General features: G+C 44.2%; 1 protein-coding gene across 1 annotated transcript; it reads left to right on the plus strand.

The window, feature by feature from the left end:
• The first annotated feature begins 15,738 nt into the window (after window positions 1-15,738).
• On the plus strand, window positions 15,739-19,476 carry LOC130356563 (adenosine receptor A3-like). The gene is made up of 2 exons (XM_056558262.1): window positions 15,739-16,091; window positions 18,849-19,476. The coding sequence occupies exons 1-2, from the start codon at window positions 15,745-15,747 to the stop codon at window positions 19,474-19,476; spliced, it is 975 nt and encodes a 324-aa protein (XP_056414237.1). The 5' UTR covers window positions 15,739-15,744.
• The last annotated feature ends 2,854 nt before the right edge of the window (window positions 19,477-22,330 follow it).

Raw genomic sequence — 22,330 nt, forward strand, 5'->3', positions numbered from 1 at the left:
GTCTCAAAGGTCCACTCAAGGGAAACTACTCCTAAGGTATCAAGACTGACCTTATACATAGTACTACACACATAGTACCTCAAAAACAATCACTTAAGTGTACTTACCTCACTTAAACTTAGTACACCAAAAACAAACAAAAATATCTCACACTCAAGTAGATGTTTTGGGAATTGTAGCTAATGTCATTTTCCAATTCCTGCCACTGATATGTACACTAATTCTCTTCTCTTATACGTGTGTGAGATCCCCTGCCTGCTCAGTAGGTGCTCTTGCGAGCTAAAAGTAATACACGTAATTAAAGGTAACCTAGGTAAGGTTTATCTGTTGTGTTCTAGGGATAGGAGCGTGTAGCTAATGGACCCTAGTAGCCAGTCTTATTGGTAGAAAGCCTCAGGCAAGCCAATATACCCTCAGTGTACTTAACAGGTAGCTAACATGGCAAAAATATATAGTGAGATTTATATTGTCTAGTGAGCTTAGAAAAAAATGTTAAGTAGGATGTATCTCATGTGCATAATATCATCCTGTTACTAAATTCGTGAACCATCCAATCCTGTTCATGAGTTTACCCAAACAAATGTATGTACTTCAAAGAAAATGTTAAGTAGCTTTATAATGTTGTACCCGACCTTTACTTCGTCCCTCTGTCTTAGGGGACAGGTGTCGAGGCCGACTTATCTTAAGTAAGGGGGTTTGCGGTGTCCCGGTACCATTTTGCATACCGAACCTAGTGTAGAGGTCCCCAAAGTCCGAGTAACTACGTTCAGGTAGGGTTCCTCAGGTGGGACAGCCCCTAGTCGCCTCTCCTCAAGTCTAATTCCCTAATGATAATACATGTATATATTTAATAATTATATATATTTTATGATAATGTATAGTGTGTACCTTGTTTAGCGTGGCAGGACCTTCGGTCATGTGACCATGCTAATAACCTCTATGGTATGTTGGAGGACCTTTGGAGGTCCATGGGTCATGTGTTACCCACAAGTCTGTGTAATGGTGATTGACATCAGTATGGACCAATTAGCACTAGTCCAGCCCCAGCCCATATAAGGGAGCTGCGTCCAATTATCGCTCTCTTGGGTTGCTGCTCTCGTGGATGCGGGACTAACAGGACGCTTCTGCGCAACTTTCAAAGACACGCTAGGCCTGAAAAACTTGCTGGCCTCAGCTGAACCAAAACCGTAAGTTCAAATCTAAATCCCCACTAATGCTAGCGTGACTACTGGACCGCAACTAAATCCCCTAAATCCAGTGGAACAGCGCACAATACTAAAATACTCTAAATGCTAAAGTCCCAACTAGAGATGAGTGAACTTTTCAAAAATTTGCCGAATTTTCTGAAAAAGTTAGTTTCAATTTGAATTTTTTCGCGTTGAATCTATATTAAAAAAGGCTATTTCTAGCCTACATACAGCCTCTATAGGGGTATAGAACACTTTGCTGGGTTCTAAAACGCATATGGAGTGTGCTGGGGTAGTGAAATAATACTGTTAATCAGAATAACATGCAGATTACCGGCAGTGCTTTTAGAATTGCTGCCGCACAGCAGCACAATGACAGAGCCTGGTGGTGGCATCAGTGTCAGGAGACCATATAGTGACTGAATGACATAGCGTGGAGGTGTTGGCAGCATGAGGAGACCATTTAGTGGCTGAATGGCACAGCGTGGAGGTATTGGCAGCATGAGGACACCATATAGTCGCTGAATGACACAGTGTGGACATGTTGGCAGCATGAGGAGACCATATAGTGGCTGAATGACACAGCGTGGAGGTGTTGGCAGCATGAGGAGACCATATAGTGGATGAATGGCATAGCCCGGAGTTGCCAGCAGCATGAGTAGGCACTAGGCCTTCACAATCCCTAAGATTAAAAGATGAATTAAGAAATTTAAACTGAAGATTTTGGATAGCGGGTGCTACCTATGAGAAAATTTAAATTCCCAGACCCAGGCCCCACAGCGGCATCAGTAAACCAAATATTGCCTGAATGACACAGCCTGGAGTTGGCTGATGTCCGAGTACACAGCAGGGCTTCACAATCTCTCCCAAAAATTAACACAATTTTAGAAATTTTTGAAAAAGATTTTGGATAACGTGTGCTATCTATGAGAAAATTTGAAATTCCCAGACCCAGGCCCAGCAGCGCCATCATTTTTTGATTTGAGATTTAAAACAAACTTTCAGTGTCACAGACACCAGCGTGTGGGTACGAAGGACCAAATCCAACAAGCCCCCACAGAAACATCAGTAAAGCATATATTGCCTGAATGACACATCCTAGGGTTGGCTGATTCACGAGTACACAGCAGGGCTTCACAACCCCCCCCCCCCCAAAAAACACCACAATTTTAGAAATTTTTGAAAAAGATTTTGGATAGCGGGTGCTACCTATGAGAAAATTTGAAATTCCCAGACCCAGGCCCCACAGCAGCATCAGTAAACCATATATTGCCTGAATGACACAGCCTGGAGTTGGCTGATGCACAAGTACACAGGGCTTCACAATAGTGTTGAGCGGCATAGGCCATATTCGAATTCGCGAATATTCGCGAATATATGGACGAATATTCGTCATATATTCGCGAATATTCGCATATTCGTTATATTCTCGTTTTATTTTCGCATATGCGAATATTCACGTATGCGAAAATTAGCATATGTGAATATTAGCAAATACAAAATTAGCACACGCGCAAATTCGCATATGCGAATTTTCGTACGCCAGTCTCACACAGTAGTATTACAGCCTTCTTTACACCACACAAGCTGGAAGCAGAGAGGGGTGATCACTGTGATGTGTACTGTGAAGAAAAAATAAAAAATAAAAAAAATAAAAAACGAATATTCGTAATAACGAATATATAGCGCTATATTCGCGAAATTCGCGAATTCGCGAATATGCGATATTCGCGAATAATATTCGAATTGCGAATATTCGCGAGCAACACTACTTCACAATCCCCCCCAGAAAACAACATAATTTTAGACATTTTTAAAAAAGATTTTGGATAGCGTGTTCCCCAACAGTGTCTGCTTCAGGACCCTGAACCCTTGCAACACCGCCTCCCACGTCACTCTTCGCATCACTACTTGGCCGCCTAGTGGAGCAAGCGGCGCATGTCTCCTCCCCTTCTTGGCTGTCCACTAGCTGCTGACTGTCCTCTATTAGATCGTCCTCAGTAAATAGTGGAGCTGAACCCGCAGCATAAGATACTTCTTTAGGAGAGGGAACAGCATAGGACAAAGGCAATGGGAGGACAGGGACTGCTCCCGGGCCATGCCAACTGAGGGTTGTGTCTGAGGAACCCAACGACTGTTGACTGGGGAAGTCAGATGTCACTTGTGATGATGTGGATGAGCGTGTTAACCAATCGATGACGGTAGATGGGTTGCTGGTCGAGACACGACCGCTGGCTGATAATGGGAGCTCAGGCCTCTCGCTGCAACTCCTGCTGCCACTCGCCCCAAGTCTGCTGCCAACTCTGCCTGAAGTATTTAGGCCTCTGCCACTCCTCTGTGAAAGTCCTGGCACTTCTCTGCCTGACATACTTAGTGCGTTTATGAGGGTATTACAATACGCTACACTACTCTTTAAACAGTATTTGTCTAGAACAGCAGCAGGTGATTACTTATGGCTGTCCTTTCAAAGTATGTAGGCCTTTTACAGATTAACAGGTACAAGATGGTAGACTACTTGGATGTACTTATGCGGTATGCACTGATGAGGGCAGTAATATGCGCAACTATAGGCAGAAAAAACTCTGTATTTTTTAAAAACACCAGCCGGTGAATACTATTGTTTGGACTTTGACGGTATGGAGCACCTTGACAGATTAACAGGCACTAAATGGTACAACACTTGGATGTACCTATGCGGTATGCACTGATTAGGGCAGTAATATGCGCAACTATACGCAGAAAAAACTCTGTATTTTTTAAATCACCAGACAGGGAATACTATTGTTTGGACTTTGACTGTATGGAGCACCTTGACAGCTACTAAATGGTACAATACTTGGATGTACCTATGCGGTATGCACTGATGAGGGCAGTAATATGCGCAACTATACGCAGAAAAAACTCTGAATTGTTGTAAAACACCAGCCGGTGAATACTATTGTTTGGACTTTGACAGTATGGAGCACCTTGACAGATTAACGGGTACTAAATGGTACAATACTTGAATGTACCTATGCAGTATGCACTGATGAGGGAAGTAATATGCGCAACTATAGGCAGAAAAAACTCTGTATTTTTTAAAAACACCAGACGGTGAATACTATTGTTTGGACTTTGACGGTATGGAGCACCTTGATAGATTAACAGGTACTAAATGGTACAATACTTGGATGTACCTATGCGGTATGCACTGATGAGGGCAGTAATATGCGCAACTATACGCAGAAAAAATTAGTATTTTTTTTAAAAACACCAGCAGGTAATTACTTTTGCTAGGAGTCAGGACTTTCCCTGTATCTAGACTTGTTACAGATACAGAATAGTAGACTGCTTTGATGTAGGCATGTGTTATGCACGTATTAGGGCAGACAAATGCACTACAGTCCGCTGAAAAATAACATATTTGTGAACAGCAGCAGGACCCAACAGTGCAGCACCACAATAAAAAAAAAATTCAGGGATTAAACCCTAAATTGCACTCTGTCACACAATTCTGAGCAGCAGATTATTTCTGGAGCAAAAAAAAAAAAATACTGAATTGCGCTGAAAAATTAGGTGGTAAGATGGTGATAAAGTTCAGGCAGCTTGTTGATCTGTATGAGGCAGCAAACAGCTATCTGCCCCTCTCTGCTGCAATGCTCAATAACGTGAATAGGAGGTTTAGCTATCAATGATCCTTCTCAGTGAGAACACCAAAGCACTGCACTCCTGTCTTTCCCCAATGCTGATGTGACTAGCAGTTGTAGTGTAACGCTGTGGTACAAGCTAGTCAGACACACGCAGTCCCGTTCTCTATCTCTGAGTGCATAGACGAAATTAAGAAAGGCAAGATGGCTGCCGATTATATAGGGCTGTGACATCACAGGGGTCAATGAATGCTAATAGGCTGCATCTCACATGCGATTCAGGGTCATCCCGCCTACCTTCATTCCCGCCACTGTTTCCCGACCTCCCATAATCCCCTGCCCCGTGTACTCACACGTGCTGTAAAATGAAGTTTAACCCCTTCACGACCCAGCCCATTTTCACCTTCATGACCTGGGCATTTTTTGAAAATCTTACCACTGTCACTTTAAACATTAATAACTCTGGAATGCTTTTACTTATCATTCTGATTCCGAGATTTTTTTTTCGTGACATATTCTACTTTATGTTATTGGTAAAATTTCACTGATATTTGTATCCTTTCTTGGTAAAAAATCTAAAAATTTCATGAAAATTTTGAAAATTTTGCATTTTTCTAACTTTGAAAGTCTCTGCTTGAAAGGAAAATGGATATTCCAAATAAATTACATATTGATTCACATATAAAATATGTCTACTTTGTGTTTGCATAAAAAAATTGACAAGTTTTTACTTTTGGGAGACACCAGAGGGCTTCAAAGTTCCGCAGCAATTTTCCAATTTTTCTCAAGATTTTCAAAATCGTAATTTTTCAGGGCCCAGTTCAGGTTGGAAGTGGATTTTAAGGGTCTTCATATTAGAAATACCCCATAAATGACCCCATTATAAAAACTGCACCCCCCAAAGTATTCAAAATGACATTCAGTAAGTGTTTTAACTCTTTAGGTGTTTCACAGGAATAGCAGCAAAGTGAAGGAGAAAATTCTAAATCTTCATTTTTTACACTCGCATTTTCTTGTAGACCCAATTTTTGAATTTTTACAAGGGGTAAAAGGAGAGAAATCACCCTAAAATTTGTAACCCAATTTCTCTCGAGTAAGGAAATACCTCATATGCGTATGTAAAGTGTTCGGCGGGCGCAGTAGAGGGCTCAGAAGGGAAGGAGCGACAATGGGATTTTGGAGAGTGAGTTTTTCTGAAAGGTTTTTTGGGGGGCATGTCCCATTTAGGAAGCCCCTATGGTGCCAGAACAGTGGACCCCCCCCACATGTGACCCCATTTTGGAAACTATACCCCTCATGGAATTTAATAAGGGGTGCAGTGAGCATTTACACCCCACTGGCGTTTGACAGATATTTGAAACAGTGGACTGTGCAAATCAAAAATTTTATTTTTCATTTTCACAGACCATTGTTCCAAAAATCTGTCATACACCAGTGGGGTGTAAATGCTCACTGCACCCCTTATTAAATTCCGTGAGGGGTGTAGTTTCCAAAATGGGGTCACATATGGATATTTATTGTTTTGCGTTTGTCAGAACTGCTGTAACAATCAGCCACCCCTGTGCAAATCGCCTCAAATGTACATGGCGCACTCTCCCTTCTGGGCCTTTTTGTGCGCCCCCAGAGCACTTTGCGCCCACATATGGGGTATCTCCGTAGTCGGGAGAAATTGCGTTACAAATTTTGGGGGTCTTTTTTCCCTTTTACCTCTTGTGAAAATGAAAAGTATAGGGCAACACCAGCATGTCAGTGTAAAAAATTTTTTTTTTTTACACTAACATGCTGGTGTAGACCCCAACTTCACCTTTTCATAAGGGGTTAAAGAAGAAAAAGCCCCCCAAAATTTGTAAGGCAATTTCTCTCGAGTACGGCGATACCCCATATGTGTCCCAAAACTGTTGCCCTGAAATACGACAGGGCTCCAAAGTGAGAGAGCGCCATGCGCATTTGAGGCCTGAATTAGGGATTTGCATAGGGGTATTCTATGCCAATGATTCCCAAACAGGGTGCCTCCAGCTGTTGCAAAACTCCCAGCATGCCTGGACAGTCAATGGCTGCCCGGCAATACTGGGAGTTATTATTTTGCAACAGCTGGAGGCTCCGTTTTGGAAACAGTAGCGTACCAGACGTTTTTCATTTTTTGGGGGGAGGGGGGTTGTGTAGGGGTATGTGTATATGTAGTGTTTTTTACTTTTTATTTTAGGTTAGTGTTAGTGTAGTGTAGTGTTTTTAGGGTACAGTCACATGGGCAGAGGTTCACAGCAAGTTTGCCGCTGGAAGTTTGAGCTGCAGCGCAAAATTTGCGCCATCTCAAACTTGCAGCACTCACTGTAAACCTCCGCCCATGTGAGTGTACCCTGTACATTCACATGGGGGGGGGGGGGGGCAAACATCCAGCTGTTGCAAACTCCGAGCATGCCCTTTGACTGTCCGTGCATGCTGGGAGTTGTAGTTTTGCAACAGCTGGAGGAACGCTGGTTTGGAAACACTAAGTTAAGTAATAAACTTTCAAGTGTTTTGCAACCAAACTTAGTGTTTCCAAACCAGTGTGCCTCCAGCTGTTGCAAAACTACAATTCCCAGCATGCATGGTCTGTCAGTGCATGCTGGGAATTATAGTTTTGCAACAATTGCAACAGCTGGAGGCACTGAGGTAGGAAACGGACAATGTTTCCCAACTAGTGTGCCTCCAGTTGTTGCAAAACTACAACTCCCAGCATGCCCAGACTGCCCAGGCATGCTGGAAGTTGTAGTTCGGCAATATCTGAAGGATCAGATGTTGCCGAACTACAACTTCCAGCATGCTTAGGCAGTCTGGGCATGCTGGGAGTTGTAGTTTTGCAACATCTGGAGGTCCACAGTTTGGAGACCACTGTATAATGGTCTCCAATCTGTGCTCTTCCAGATGTTAGAGAACTACAACTCCCAGCATGCCTGGACAGACTGAGCATGCTGAGATTTGTAGTTTTGCAACATCTGGAAGAGCACAGATTGGAGACCATTATACAGTGGTCTCCAAACTGTGGACCTCCAGATGTTGCAAAACTACAACTCCCAGCATGCCCAGAAAGCCAAAGGCTGTCTGGGCATGCTGGGAGTTGCAGTTTTGAAACTCTCAGAGGCAGCAGTGAGATCGCTTTACGGCGATCTCACTGCTGCCAATGAAGATGCCGCACTGCTGCCGGAAACTCACCTCCGGGACGCAGCGCAGCCAGGACCGCATGGAGGACGCCGGGACCGCCGGGACCGCTCGGAACGCCGCATGGACAGGTAAGTGACGCCGGGGGACGGGTCAGGGACACTTAGCAGAGCGGTGTGTGTCCCGATCCCCGTGATCGGGACTCACACACCGCGCTGCTAAGTATTTTCATAGCGAAATGCTGCTATCAGCTAGTCAGATTTGACCAGCTGATAGCAGCGATCACTGGGCGGGGGGTGGGGGATGAAACCCCCCGTGGTTGCATGGTAAGATGGCTGGCTATCAGTGATAGCCACCATTTTTCCGGGCGCTGTGGGATGCCGCGAGTAGCGGCAGTAATGTTCATGACGTACCTGTATGTCATGGGTTGGGAACACCTTGCCACCCATGACGTACAGGTATGTCATAGGTCTGGAAGGGGTTAATGAAGTGATTCGCGGCAATATTCACATTCGTTGCAAATCAAATTTTTCATGAAATTCGTAACAAATTCGGGTTCGTCAACTTCGATTCACTCATCTCTAATGCTAAACATCCAAAAATGTAAGGCCCAAGCCCAGAAGCATCAGTAAGCCAAGTAATTCCTGAAAGACACAGGAGTAGTCAGGAGCAGGCATCAGCAGTACACCAGAGGGTTTCATAACCCTTTACATTGAAAGATCAATCATGAAATCTCAATTAAGCATTTATGTTAGCTAGTGCTACCAGAACATATTTGGAGTTAATATCCCAGTCCCAGTAGCATCAGAAAACAATATATTGGCTTAATGACACAGCCTGGAGGTGGGGAAAGCAGAAGGAGTCCATGTAGTGTCTGAATGGTACAACCAGAGGAGACCATTGAAATACAAGAAATACAAGGATTTTAAATAGAAATCTAAGATATTGAAATTGAGGCTTTTGAAATGGAACTTTTAACTCCCAAGTTTTAGTGGCCCAGGCCCCGGCGTGTGGGTACGAAGGACCTAATCTAACAAGGAGTCACATGTCAGCACAATGACAGAGCCTGGAGGTGGCATCAGTAGGAGGTGACCCTATAGTGTCTGAATGGCACAGCCTGGAGTTGGCTGAAGGAGGAGACCCCAAGGCTTCACAAAAATTGTCAGAATTCCACCTGACATTCAAAATAATAAAATTAAAGATACGTTCTCTGAAGAAAAGGATCCTTCATTAGATGACAATATGAGTATTGCGTGTTCCAGTGACATTAGCTCATCAGAGGAACAGGAAAAGATGATACAAATTAATTCTACAACTGAAGAACCACAAAAAAGAATGAACGTCTTAAAGCCTACTGGAACTGAGGGACTTCAAGATGGTAAATCTACCACCTGGGATAGTCAGTCAATTCCAACAGCCAGTGGTCAGTATCCACAGTTTCATGTTTCTGCTAGTCCTTGGCAATATTCCTTTTATTACTGGTCTGGTATCAACATAGCAATAATGATGGATGGGAGAGTATATATTGCTTGAATGACACAGCCTGGAGTTGGCAGAAGCACAAGGAGACAAAATAGTGGCTGAATGAAACAGCCTGGAGGTGGCAGCAGCAGCATCAGGAGTCCTCAAAGTGACACTGTGACAGAGTGGTGCGGTGGGTGGCAATACCAGTACCCGGTGATGAAGGTGGCTTGAATGTTTGTAACCAGGGAGCAGTGCCTTAAATGTGTTTGGCACTATCCATATTTGTGCAGTGTTGGTGAAGCACCATGGTCAATCTACTCTGATGCATCTGGCATTGGTGGCTGGAAACCTTGGCAGATCCATGCCTGATTCATCTTCACAAAGGTCAATCATTCCACATTTTTTGTGGACAGACGAGTTCTCTTTGGGGTTACTGTGGCCCTCACCGCACTAAACACCACTCTGATGCCACACTACTGGCCGAGCAGGACAGCTTTTCCAGGGCAAACTCTGCAAATTGCGGCCACAAATCAAGTTTGGCTGCCCAGATGTCCACAGATCTTCAAGGTGTGTTGGCATGGGCGTGTCAAGGTATGCCACCACCTGCTGGTTGAGGTCCTGCTCCATGTCTGCCTGCTTCTGATGAGTTGTTTTACTATGCGGGTGAAGAAAGGCACTCATCAGCGACTGTAGACTCAGGCTGCTGATGGAGGTGGTACTGCTCCTGCCACCCCACCCCTCCCCAGCAGCCATGGCAGTGGAAGGTGAGCGCAGAGGGCCCCCTGAGTAAAACCTGCTAGTCGATGGATGATGGCGCCGTTAGGCATCGGCCATTTGACTACATAGGATCTCTCTGTAGTAGGTCAGTTGTCCTCCCTCTCAGTGGGTTTTATAAAAGCACCCATTTTGTGCAGGTAGCAAGGGTCCAATAAGGTGGACACCCAGAAGTCATCCCGCTGCCGAATGGTGACAATTCGTCTGTCGCTACGCAAGGAAGTGAGCATGCATCGTGCCATTTGTGCAAGTGACTCGGAGGGACTCCCTGCCTCCATCTTCACTGCATACTGCCACGGTGTGTCTGGGTCCTTTGTCTCGCCTTCCTCATAACCCTTTAGCTCCTCTAGTTCATCCTGCTCCTCCTCTCCTGTCAGATGACTAGAAACACCACCCATCTCATCAAACCTAAACTGTGCTCCACTGTGCCCCTCATCCTCCTCCTCATCCTCCTCCAGTTCAGCCCCCACGGGATCATGTCCGTGAGATGTAGGCGCAATGTCTCCATTGCCCTGACCAGTCATCGTTTCCAACACTTGTTGTAGGAAATGAAGCAGTGGAATGATGTCGTTCATCCCGTAATCCTTGCGACTTATGTATAATGTGGCTTCCTCAAAGGGCCTGAGCAAACGTCAGGTGTCATGTATGAACTGCCACTGGTTCACATTGAAGTTACACACAAGATTACCCCTATCCGCTTGGATCATCAAGAAATCGGTGATGGATTTTCTCTGTTCGTACAGTCGGTCCAACATATGCAGGGTGGAATTCCAACGTGTGGCAACGTCTCAAATCAGTTGGAGGATACCATTCTCACGCTGCAGCTCAAGGAGGGTGTGCTTTGCGGTGTATGAGTGGCTGAAGTGCATGCAAAGTTTCCATCCCATTCTTAGGATGTCTTGCAAATGAGGGGACCACTTCAGTAACTGCTTGACAACCAGATTTAACACGTGTGCCATGCAGGGCACATGGGTCACCCTTCCTTGTCGCAGCGCGGCCACGATGTTCTTCCCTTTGTCGGTCACCATGGATCCCATTTTCAGTTTTCGTGGAGTAAGCCATGCCCCGATTTCTTTACGAATTACTTTTAGCAGTTCATCCCCTGTGTGACTCTTTTCACCAAGGCAAACCATGTGAAGAACAGCCTGACACCACCGTGCCCTGCACACCACTGAGACTTGTCAGGGTAGTGGAGGCTGAGGACACTGTGGAGGATGAGGAGGCAGAGTCGCACACTGTCACAGAACCAACGAGCTGACAGCGTGGAGGAGGAAGCGGCGTGACCTGTCCAAGTTGGGGTTGTGGCTGTGCAGGAACCACATTCACCCAGTGAGCCATAAAAGACATGTATTGTAACTGACCGTAGTTACAGCTCCAAACGTCGGCACTGCCATGCACTTTGGTACACACCGGCAGGCTCAAGGACTGGCCCACCTTCTCTTCCACAAAATTGTGCAGGGCTGGTACTGCCTTTTTTGGAAAGAAATGACAGCTTGGTACTCTCCACCTCGGCTCAGCACAAGCCATCAGTTCTCTGAAAAGTGCAGAGTCCACCACTTGAAAAAGGGAGGGACTGCAGCACCAGCAACTTAGACAGGAGCACATTCAGCTTCTGTGCCGTTGGATGAGTGGGCGCATACTGTTGTCTCTTGGACATGGCTTCGCGGATGGATTGTTGGCGGAATGGCTGACTAAAAGTGGGAGAAGCAGGAGCATCTGGAGCGACAGAAGGTGAGTATGACACACAGCTCCCTTCGGCTGAGATGGTGGAGCCTTGGCTTGCTAAAGGAGGGAGCGGCTGGCCACTGGGTGATGCAGCTGGCTGGACCACTACATCCCAGGTCATTTTATGGTGGCGAAGCGTGTGTTGACGCAGGGCTTTGGTGCCAACATTGGGACCCTGGCCACCCTTCACCTTCTGCCGACATCATCCGGATACTTGATGAAAAACTGCCACACCGCCGAGTAGCTGATTTTCCCACCAACAGTCCGTACTAATTGACTGCTACTGCCGCCGTCTCCAGGAACCCCTGTTCCACTACCTCCGGAAAAATAGGCTGCCGCGAAGCCGGTAGTCTCCCCCAGGCAAGTTTGGCTCCAGCTTTGCTGGCTCAGCTGCTGACTGAAGGGCAACTTGCAGCTCTCTTCTCCTGATGATGATAAAGCCCCTTCTGCACCCGGCTTCCAATTGCGATTGGCTTCATCATCATCAACAAGTGTGTGCACGTCACTGATGTCCTCCTCAGGTTCCTCAACAGTGTCTGCTTCAGGACCCTGATCTCTGGCAACACCGCCTCCCACGTGACTCTCTTCATCACTACTTGGCTGCCTAGCGAAGGAAGCGGCTCATGTCTCCTCCCCTTCTTGGCTGGGCAGTAGCTGCTGACTGTCCTCTATTAGATCGTCCTCAGTGAATGGTGGAGCTGAACCCACAGCATAAGATACTTCTGTAGGAGAAGGAACAGCATAGGACAGAAGCAATGGAAGGACAGGGACTGCTCCCGCACCATGCTAACTGAGGCTTGTGTCGGAGGAACCCACGGACTGTTGACTGGGGGTGTCAGATGTCACTTGTGATGAATTGGATTACCGTTTTAACCAATCGATGACGGCAGATGGGTTGCTGGTCGAGACACGACCGCTAGCTGATAACGGGAGCTCAGGCCTCTTGCTGCAACTCCTGCTGTCACTCGCCCCTAGTCTGCTGTGAACTATGCCTTAAGGATTTAGGCCTCTGCCACTCCTCTGTGCACATCCTGGCACTTCTCTGCCTGACATACTTAGTGCGTATATGAGGGGAGTACAATACGCTTCACTACTCTTAAAACAGTATTTGTCTAGAACAGCAGCAGGTGATTACTTTTGGCTGTCCTTTCACAGTATGTAGGCCCTTGACAGATTAACAGGTACAAAAAGGTACACTACTTAGATGTGCGTATGCTGTATGCACTGATGAGGGGAGAAAAATGTGCTGCAATACGCCAAAAAAACTCTGCATTTTTGTAAAACAGTAGCCGGTGAGTACTATTGCTTGGACTTTCACAATATGTAGGCCCTTGACAGATTAACAGGTACAAAATGGTACACTACTTAGATGCACGTATGCGGTATGCACTGATGAGGGCAGAAAAATGTGCTACAATACGCATTAAAAACTCAGTATTTTTTAAAACACCAGCCGGTGAGTAATAGTGCTTAGACTTACACAGTATGTAGGCCCTTGACAGATTAACAGGTACAAAATGGTACATTACTTAGATTTAGGTATATGGTATGCACGTATGAGGGCAAAAAAATGCGCTACATTACACTTGGAAAACGTATTTTCGTAAAACACCAGCCGGTGATTAATTTTGCCTGGATTTTTCCAGTATCTGGACTTGTTACAGATTTACAGATACAAAATAGTAGACTGCTTTGATGTAGGTATGTGGTATGCACATTTGAGGGCAAAAAAATACGCAACAATGAGCCTAAAAACTCTGTAATCTTTGTAAAACACCAGCAGGTGATTGCTTTTGGCTTTCCTTTAACAGTATGTAGGCCCTTGACAGATTAACAGGTACAAAATGGTACACTACTTCGATGTAGGTATGCGGTATGCACTGATGAGGGCAGAAAAATGCGCTACAATTTGTATTAAAAACTTTGTATTTTTGTAAAACACCAGCCGGTGAGTACTAGTGCTTGGAATTTCACAGTATGTAGGCCCTTTACAGATTAACAGGTAGAAAATGGTACACTACTTAGATGTTCGTTCGCGGTATGCACTGATGAGGGCAGTAAAATGCGCTACAGTACGTTTTAAAAACTCCGTATTTTTGTAAAACACCAGCCGATGAGTACTATTGCTTGGACTTTCACAGTATGTAGGCCCTTGACAGATTAACAGGTACAAAATGGTACACTACTTAGATGTAGGTATGTGGTATGCACGTATGAGGGCAAAAAAATTCGCTACAGTATACATGGAAAACGTATTTTCATAAAACAACAGCCAGTGATTCGTTTTCCCTGGCCTTTCACTGTATGTAGGCTTGTTACAGATTAACAGGTACAAAAAAGTGCACTACTTAGATGTAGGTTTGTGGTTTGCACGTATGAGGGCAAAAAAATGCGCTACAGTACACTTGGAAAATGTATTTTCATGAAACAACAGCCAGTGATTAGTTTTCACTGGCCTTTCACTGAATGTAGGCTTGTTACAGATTTACAGCTACAAAAAAGTGCACTACTTAGATGTGGGTATGTGGTATGCACGTGTGAGGGCAGAAAAATGCACTACAGTCCACTGAAAAAACATATTTTTGCACAGCAGCAGGACACAACAGTGCAGCACCTCAAAAAAATAAAAAAAATAATTGCACTCTGAGTATTAAGAATGGAGTGAACTGCTGGTTATTATACAGTCTACAGACTAGTATAAGCAGCAGATGATTTCTTGTGCAAAAAATACACAGAATTGTGCTGAAAAATCATTCCTGCCTCCTGTGATATGGTTCATGAAGTTCAGGCAGCTTGTTGATATGTATGAGGCAACGAAAAGGTATCTTCCACTCTGATAAAATGCTGAATAAAGTGACTGGGAGGTTAAGGGATGGCGTAAAAATCCTTCTTAGTGACAACAAAGCAAAGCACTGCACTTCTCTCTGTCCACAACGCTGATGTTACTAGCAGTTGGAAGTGGAATGCTGCGCTATGATCAATTCAGCGTGTCTGTATATCACACAGAGACATGCAGCCGTCCTCTCTCTCTGCAGTGAATGGCATGAAAGGAGCAGCCGCAAAATTGCTGCCGATTATATAGGGCTGTGACATCACAGGGGTCAATGAATGCTGATAGGCTGCATCCTGCATGTGATTCAGGGTCCTCCTGCCTACCTCCCTTCCCGCCTTGCCTTCCCTGCATCCCCTGCCCCATGTAATGACGTGTTGATCCGCCATTTTAGGTGTCCTGGAGCCTGGAACGCTGTAAAATGGAGTTTAATTAAGCGATTTGCGCGATAGAATCGCCGCGATATTCGCATTCCTTGCGAATTGTAACAAATTCAGCTTTGTCTGCTTCGATTCACTCATCTCTAGTGTACATGTTGAGACCTTAGAGTAAAAGCAGTGTGACTACTGCAACCACACTGTACAGTTGCCCACTGATATTTTAATATGAAAGAAGGAAACTGGGTGCAATTGAGTGTGGTGAGGGGCATGACTGAGTGTGTGGTTAGGGCAAGGTTCGGAGCATCACCTCTGTGTGAAAGTATACAGTATTTTGTCAAGCAGCTACAGTCACAGGAGGAGTTACAGAAATGTAATATTTAGAAACAAATGATACAAGGTGATTAAATATAAGTATGTAAATAAAAACAAACTACAATAAACAATATGTTTTAAAGGAAATATTGTCTTGCGTGCTTAACTAACCAGGGAGGAAATGCTGTTTTTTTTTCATGAGTGCTCAGTTCTGTAAATAGACCGGATCTAGCTAGGTATTGTGGTACATGGAATAAAATACCTTATAACATTACTATTCTTCTAAGATATGAACAGTTTACCCTAAAATGTCTAATACAACCATGACTCAGAGCTTCACCGCTGTCTACCTTGCAGTGGAGGTAGTCATTGGGGTTCTTTCTATCATTGGAAATACCCTTGTAATCTGGGCAGTGAAGGTGAACCCCTCTCTTCAGGATACAACATTTTACTTTATTGTGTCTCTGGCAGTGACTGACCTGGCAGTTGGAGTATTGGTTACACCTTTGGCTATTATACTGGAGCTGAAGATACAGCTATATTTTCATGCATGTTTGTTCCTCTGTTGCATGATTATCATATTCACCAATGCATCCACAGCTTCTCTGCTTGCCATAGCAATTGACAGATATGTAAGAGTCAAGTTTCCAAACAGGTAGGATGTACATTCCAAATATTCCCAAATTATGTTAATTTATGATAATTAACTGTTAATTTAATGTTTTCATTGAAAGCTATTTAACAACTAAAGGTTTTCTGCTGAATGTAATTCCTGGGTCTTCACCCTTACATCACAAAAGCATCCGAAATAATTTCAAATGTTGCAAGTTATTGGGAAACTCATCACTGACTGCATCTTCTACAGTCAATTTTACACTTAAAGGGGTACTCCGGTGGAATAAAAAAAAAAAATCAGCTGGTGACAAAAAGTTAAACAGATTTGTAAATGACTTCAATTTAAAAATCTCAACAATTCCAGTACTTATCAGCTGTTGTATGCTCTAGAGGACATTGTATAGTTCTTTTCTGTCTGACCACAGTGCTCTTTGCTGACACCTCTGTTCATGTCAGGAACTGTCCAGAGTAGGAGAGGTTTGCTATGGGGATTTTCTTCTACTCTGGACAGTTCCTGACACGGACAGAGGTATCAGCAGAGAATACTGTGGTCAGACAGAAATAACTCAACTTCCTCTGTAATACACTGAGGTTGATAAGTACTGGAAGGATTAAGATTTTTTTTTTATAGAAGTAATTTACAAATCTGTTTAACTTTCTAAAACCAGTTCACTTGAAAATATTTTTTTCCCACCGGAGTACCCCTTTCAATGCATTGCAACTGTTTATAATGGTGAACATGGCAGACTGCATTCCATGAAATTATTGAACCTGTCTAGAGGAAAAGTTGCTGAGTTGCCCACAGTAACCAATCAGATTGGTTCTTTAATTTTTTAAGAGGCCTTTTAAATAATTAAAGAAATGATCTGATTGGTTGCTATGGGCAACTCAGCAACTTTTCCCTTTGGACAGGTTTTGATAAATCTTCCCCAGAGTTTTTTCGGGCACTTTTTAGAAAACTGCCATTGTCCTTTTTTAACCAAAGCCAGAAGTGTATTCAAAAGGAATGGGAAATATAAAGGAAGAACTTGTACTTCTCCTTCCTGTGTGATCCACTTCTTCTGCTCAAAAACTGCAGTAGCAGTTTTTCAAAAAATGCCAGAATAAAACCTGTGTGGAAACCTAACCTAATACAGTTTTTGAAACAAGTATTGATGAAAAAGAATTGATGAGCAGAATATTTCCTATATAATTCTCCTCTCTTTACTATCCATTCCTTACTTTTGCTTCAAAAACTGTATTAAAAAACTACATGAAAATAACACATGCAAAACTATCAGAAGTAATATTTCCATGAGGCCTAAAAAACTACATGAAAATAACACATGCAAAACTATCAGAAGTAATATTTCCATGAGGCCTTAGGGTATGTTCACACTGAGGAACTGGCGCAGAATAGTGCCTCTGAATTTTGCAGTGTAAACCCCTAACACTAGTGTCAATGGGTCTTCCATGGACCCATTCACGTTGCAAAATTTCACCTGCTAATTTTTTGTGCAGAATTCCGCGAGCACTGCACTTCTGTCAATGCCATCAAATTACCCAGTGTGAACATACACATACGTACACGTGCTTGCAGCGTTATTTCTGCAATATACAAAGCATCTTTATATTAGAAAATGTTTTATATAAAGTCAAGCTACTTAAAATTGTGTCCCCTTCCATTTCAGTTGGTTTGGAATATATATGTTGACTGCCAGGACCAGAAGCTGTGGAATGGGCCTTGTTTTATTATTTAGTTTTATTAATTGTTTATGTTTCCCTCATTTTTTGACAAATTGGCCCTCATTTACTAAGCTAAAACCCACTAGTTTTTGTCGGGATTTGTTGGTGCACAGTGTCTGAGACGGTATGAGACACTGTGCGACAGTGAGCACCAGTAAAATCCAACTAACCCGACGTTGCACTGTGGAAAGCCAAAAAAGGGACATGGTCTGTTGCAAAGGGCGCGTTGCTGGCCCAAGAAGGAGTGCGGTTTCACAACCCGACCTATTTACTATTGAATTCACAGAAAATCCTGTGAATACATGGATGGAAATTTTGACCTAGAAAAAGCTGGTCAGAAATGTTTCCCGACTTGTAAATCTGTGATCCCTATAGTAAATAAGGTGGAATCCTGCAAGCTAGAACATACATTTCACACTAGTAAAAACTCTACACTCTTAGTAAATGAGGGCCATTGTGTCCCTGATAAGGTCATAAAAGATCTTTGGAGGGCATTTGAACATTACAATACATTTTTTATTATTGTTGATTTTCCCTGTAACTAGGATGACATTTTAGTCCCAGTTACAGGGGGACATTCAATCCCCTGATGCTAACGATATTTTACACCCAGCAACCACATGATTAGCCATATGGGAAGCAGGAAGCCTTATGGTTAATGATGAGTTGTGTTCACAGCAGTCATTGAGCACTGTGTACATAGTGATCGGGAAAGTAGGGGAGAGCTTGGCTGACATTGACAACCCGCTATCCTCTACTGTAGTGGCACATTTTCCATGCTGCTACAGACTTTGTAAGGACATTTGGGATCATCCTTGCAGAGCCATTTGCGGACTGGCATGACCAATATAATCTGGACAGTCACCAAGTAGTTAAATGGTTTTCTCATAATAAAAAGTGACAACATATGATACGTCCAAATGCCATAGCTGGAGTTGAATTGAACTGGGTAGCTACAAAATGAAAATGGAAAATCCCCTTAAAAAAGCTATAAAGCTAAAAACTGCACCCATTAACAAGCCATGAGGAAAACCTAAGGAAAACTGTAAATGCTTTATGTATTATGTTTCAGCTACAGGATGAAGATGACCAAAAAGAGGATTCGGTTGTGTATTTGCTTCTACTGGATTCTGTCTGCATTTGGAGCACTGGTCCCAATGTTTGGATGGAACAACAGAATCCATCTTGGAGAAGAAGAAAGGAATGTCCTGATATGTAATTTCCCCCATGTCATGAGTATGGACTATCTTGCGTACTTTTGCTTTTTTGGTTGGGTTCTCTTTCCTTTGTTCACTATGATGGCTTTGTATGTGGAGATCTTTCATACTTTAAGAAAACACATGAGACAATGCGTCTCCAACCTTCATTTAAATAAGTCAAATTATAGTAAGGACTATAAAATAACAATCTCCCTTGTGATTGTTATGAGTATGTATGCCCTTTGTTGGTTACCCATATCCATTCTGAACTGCATCACCTATTTTTACCCTAATGTTGTACAGACCAAGGGATTCGTACCTGCTCTGTATTTAAGCATTTTGTTGTCACATCTGAATTCTGTCATCAATCCTATAATCTATAGTCTCAAAATTAAAAAATTTAAATACACCTTCATTAATATAATTAAGAGACATACATGTATCCTGTGCAGAGATGATATAACTGATGCCTCTAGTATAGAAAACACACTTGAAAAATAAAATCATTACATTAGGTTACTTATTAGGAAGTCTTGATATTCTAAAAATGATCATGTATTTGCTAAGAATGGCTAAAGAGGAAGGGGGACAACCACAGAGAGAGGTTCCTAATAACAAGAAACAAGATACAGTTTTCTTTCATACCCAGTCTGCAACAAAACTGAATGGAATCCCCTTCCCATTTTCTCAATGGCAATCCATGTTGTAGTTTACACTGTGAACTTTTTTCCAATGTGAATTATAGTAAATGGGTGCAGATTGCTCCATCATTCTTTTACATTTACAATAGTAAATCTGGGCCATTGTATTTTGTGTTATTTCATTTAGTGATAACCCGTTCACAGCAAGAGGAATATTGTACTGAAATGTACATTTTTTTTATTTTGTTTATTTTCAGGGCACATAGGACCATCCTTTTATTGATGCTCCTTAGTTTTGTATCTTAGGCTGGCAACACATAGGCTTACCATCATAGCTGTAAATGTTGGCACCCCTGAAATTTTTGCAGTAACACATGTTTTTCTATACACATGTTTATTCCCTTTGTGTATATGGGAACTAAACTAAAAAAGGGAGGAAAAAAATTAATTGGATATAATGTCACACTAAACTCCAAAAATGGGTTGGACAAAAGTATTGCCACCTTTAACTTAATATTTGGTTGCACACCCTTTGGAAAAAATAACTGAAATCAGCTGCTTCCTATAACAATAAATAAGCTTCTTACACCTCTCAGCCGGAATGTTGGATCACTCTTCCTTTGCAAACTGCTCCAGGTCTCTCTTATTGGAAGGGCGCCTTTTCCCAACAGCAATTTTAAGATCTATCCACAGGCAGCAAAACAACCCCAAAACATCATTGAACATCCACCATATTTCACTGTAGGTAGGTACTGTGTTCTTTTCTTTGTAGGCCTCATTTCTGTTTAGAATATCAATCCAGCATTACCTTTATCTACTTTTTGCAGGTTTTATGATACCAAAAAATGCTTTTGTATGCAGCCAGCATCAATCAGGGGTTCGCTATGCCCCAAGCCGCCACTCCTGTCTCCTTTCCTTTAGCGCTGGGACCGCTGTGTGATTGACACACAGGTCCCAGAGCATGCGCCCTGCATTGCTCCTACGTGCCTTTGTCAAAAACTTGGATGTTATGCTTTTAATAAAAATTGGATTTCTCACCATTTCTCCTGTATCTTTTTTTCTTTGTGTTTTTAGGAAAAAATGATAATTGTGCTGCAGTCACATGATGTACTGTCACGGTTCGGCAGGCAGGAGGTGGATCCTCTGTGTCAGAGAGGGATTGGCGTGGACCATGTCGGTGCACCGGTTCTAAGTTGCTACTGGTTTTCACCAGAGCCCGCCGCAAAGCGGAATGGTCTTGCAGCGGCGGTAGCAACCAGGTCGTATCCACCGGCAACGGCTCAACCTCTCTGACTGCTGAGATAGGCATGGTACAAGGGATAAGGCAAGAGCAAGGTCGGACGTAGCAGAAGGTCAGGGCAGGCAGCAAGGATCGTAGTCAGGGGCAACGGCAGGAGGTCTGGAACACAGGCTAGGAACACACAAGGGAACGCTTTCACTGGCACAATGGCAACAAGATCCGGCGAGGGAGTGCAGGGGAAGTGAGGTATAAGTAGGGAGTGCACAGGTGGAAACTAATCAAGGTGATTGGGCCAGGCACCATCATTGGTGCACTGGCCCTTTAAATAGCAGAGACCCGGCGCGCGCGCGCCCTAAGGAGCGGGGCCACGCGCACAGGGACAACACAGACGGGGAACGGGTCAGGTACGGGGACCGAGATGCGCATCGCGAGCGGGCGCATCGCGAATCGCATCCCGGCTGGGAGCAATATCGCAGCGCACCCGGTCAGCAGGTCTGACCGGAGCGCTGCGAATAAAAGAACGCTGCGAGCGCATTGGGGAGGAGCGGAGACCTGGAGCGCTCAGCGTAACAGTACCCCCCCCTTGGGTCTCCCCCTCTTCTTGGAGCCTGAGAACCTGAGGATAAGACTTTTGTCCAGGATGTTGTCCTCAGGTTCCCAAGATCTCTCCTCTGAGCACTCAGCTACAAAGGGTCCAAGATAACGTGGTCCCAAATTAAAACTGGGGACACGGAAGCGGATATACTTGGTGGAGAGCCACACAAAAACAGGAGGAGTTCTTCTTTTTTCTTCGGCAAGCTTCTTCACCCGGGATGAGGCTAGTATGAGGGATTTTAGAGTCTTTTTCCAGATGGTGGCGAAGCCCCGGGAAACCACATCAACAGCGGGCACACAAGAAGGCGTGGGGGTGGGGAGGGAGGGAAGAGGGTCAAGCTTGGCACGGGGCAGAGTGTTAACAGGACGGGGGCTGTGAGGAGGAGGCACAGCATAGTCCAGATAGGCCTTGGGGAGACCAGGTAAAGGGGGAGACACAGAGGTTTGACTGACGGGACTGGGAGCAGACGTGAGGCATTTTCTGTGGCAAGAAGCACCCCAGCTCATGATCTCCCCGGTGGTCCAGACAAGGGTAGAGGAGTGGCGTTGGAGCCATGGCAGACCGAGGAGGACTTCAGAGGAGCATTTGGGCAAAACAAAAAGTTCCATGCTCAAGAGCAGGGGTTCTGTGCGGTAACGCACAGTGCAGTATAGAAGTAAATCTTCTTTCTTTCTGCGGCGAATCCTCTCTTCAGGGGTCAGGCGAGACCGATCCACTTGCATAGCCTCCTCGGCGGGAGGCACAGGGGTGGATTGCAAAGGATACTGTGAGAGAGGTGCTCCGAGCAGTGTGGCACATGGCAGGGCCTTCCCAGGCAGGAGACCACGTCAGAGTCTAGAGTCCCCATCAAATTTGTCCGGCAGGGACAAGCAGGGGTTA

Source organism: Hyla sarda, chromosome 2 (assembly GCF_029499605.1).
Source record: "Hyla sarda isolate aHylSar1 chromosome 2, aHylSar1.hap1, whole genome shotgun sequence".
Lineage (NCBI taxonomy): Eukaryota > Metazoa > Chordata > Amphibia > Anura > Hylidae > Hyla > Hyla sarda.

Coding starts and splice junctions, on each gene's coding strand:
- LOC130356563 (XM_056558262.1), top strand. CDS start 15,745: ATGTCTAATACAACCATGACTCAGAGCTTCACCGCTGTCTACCTTGCA. Junction 16,092..18,848: donor AGAGTCAAGTTTCCAAACAG/GTAGGATGTACA, acceptor ATTATGTTTCAG/CTACAGGATGAAGATGACCA.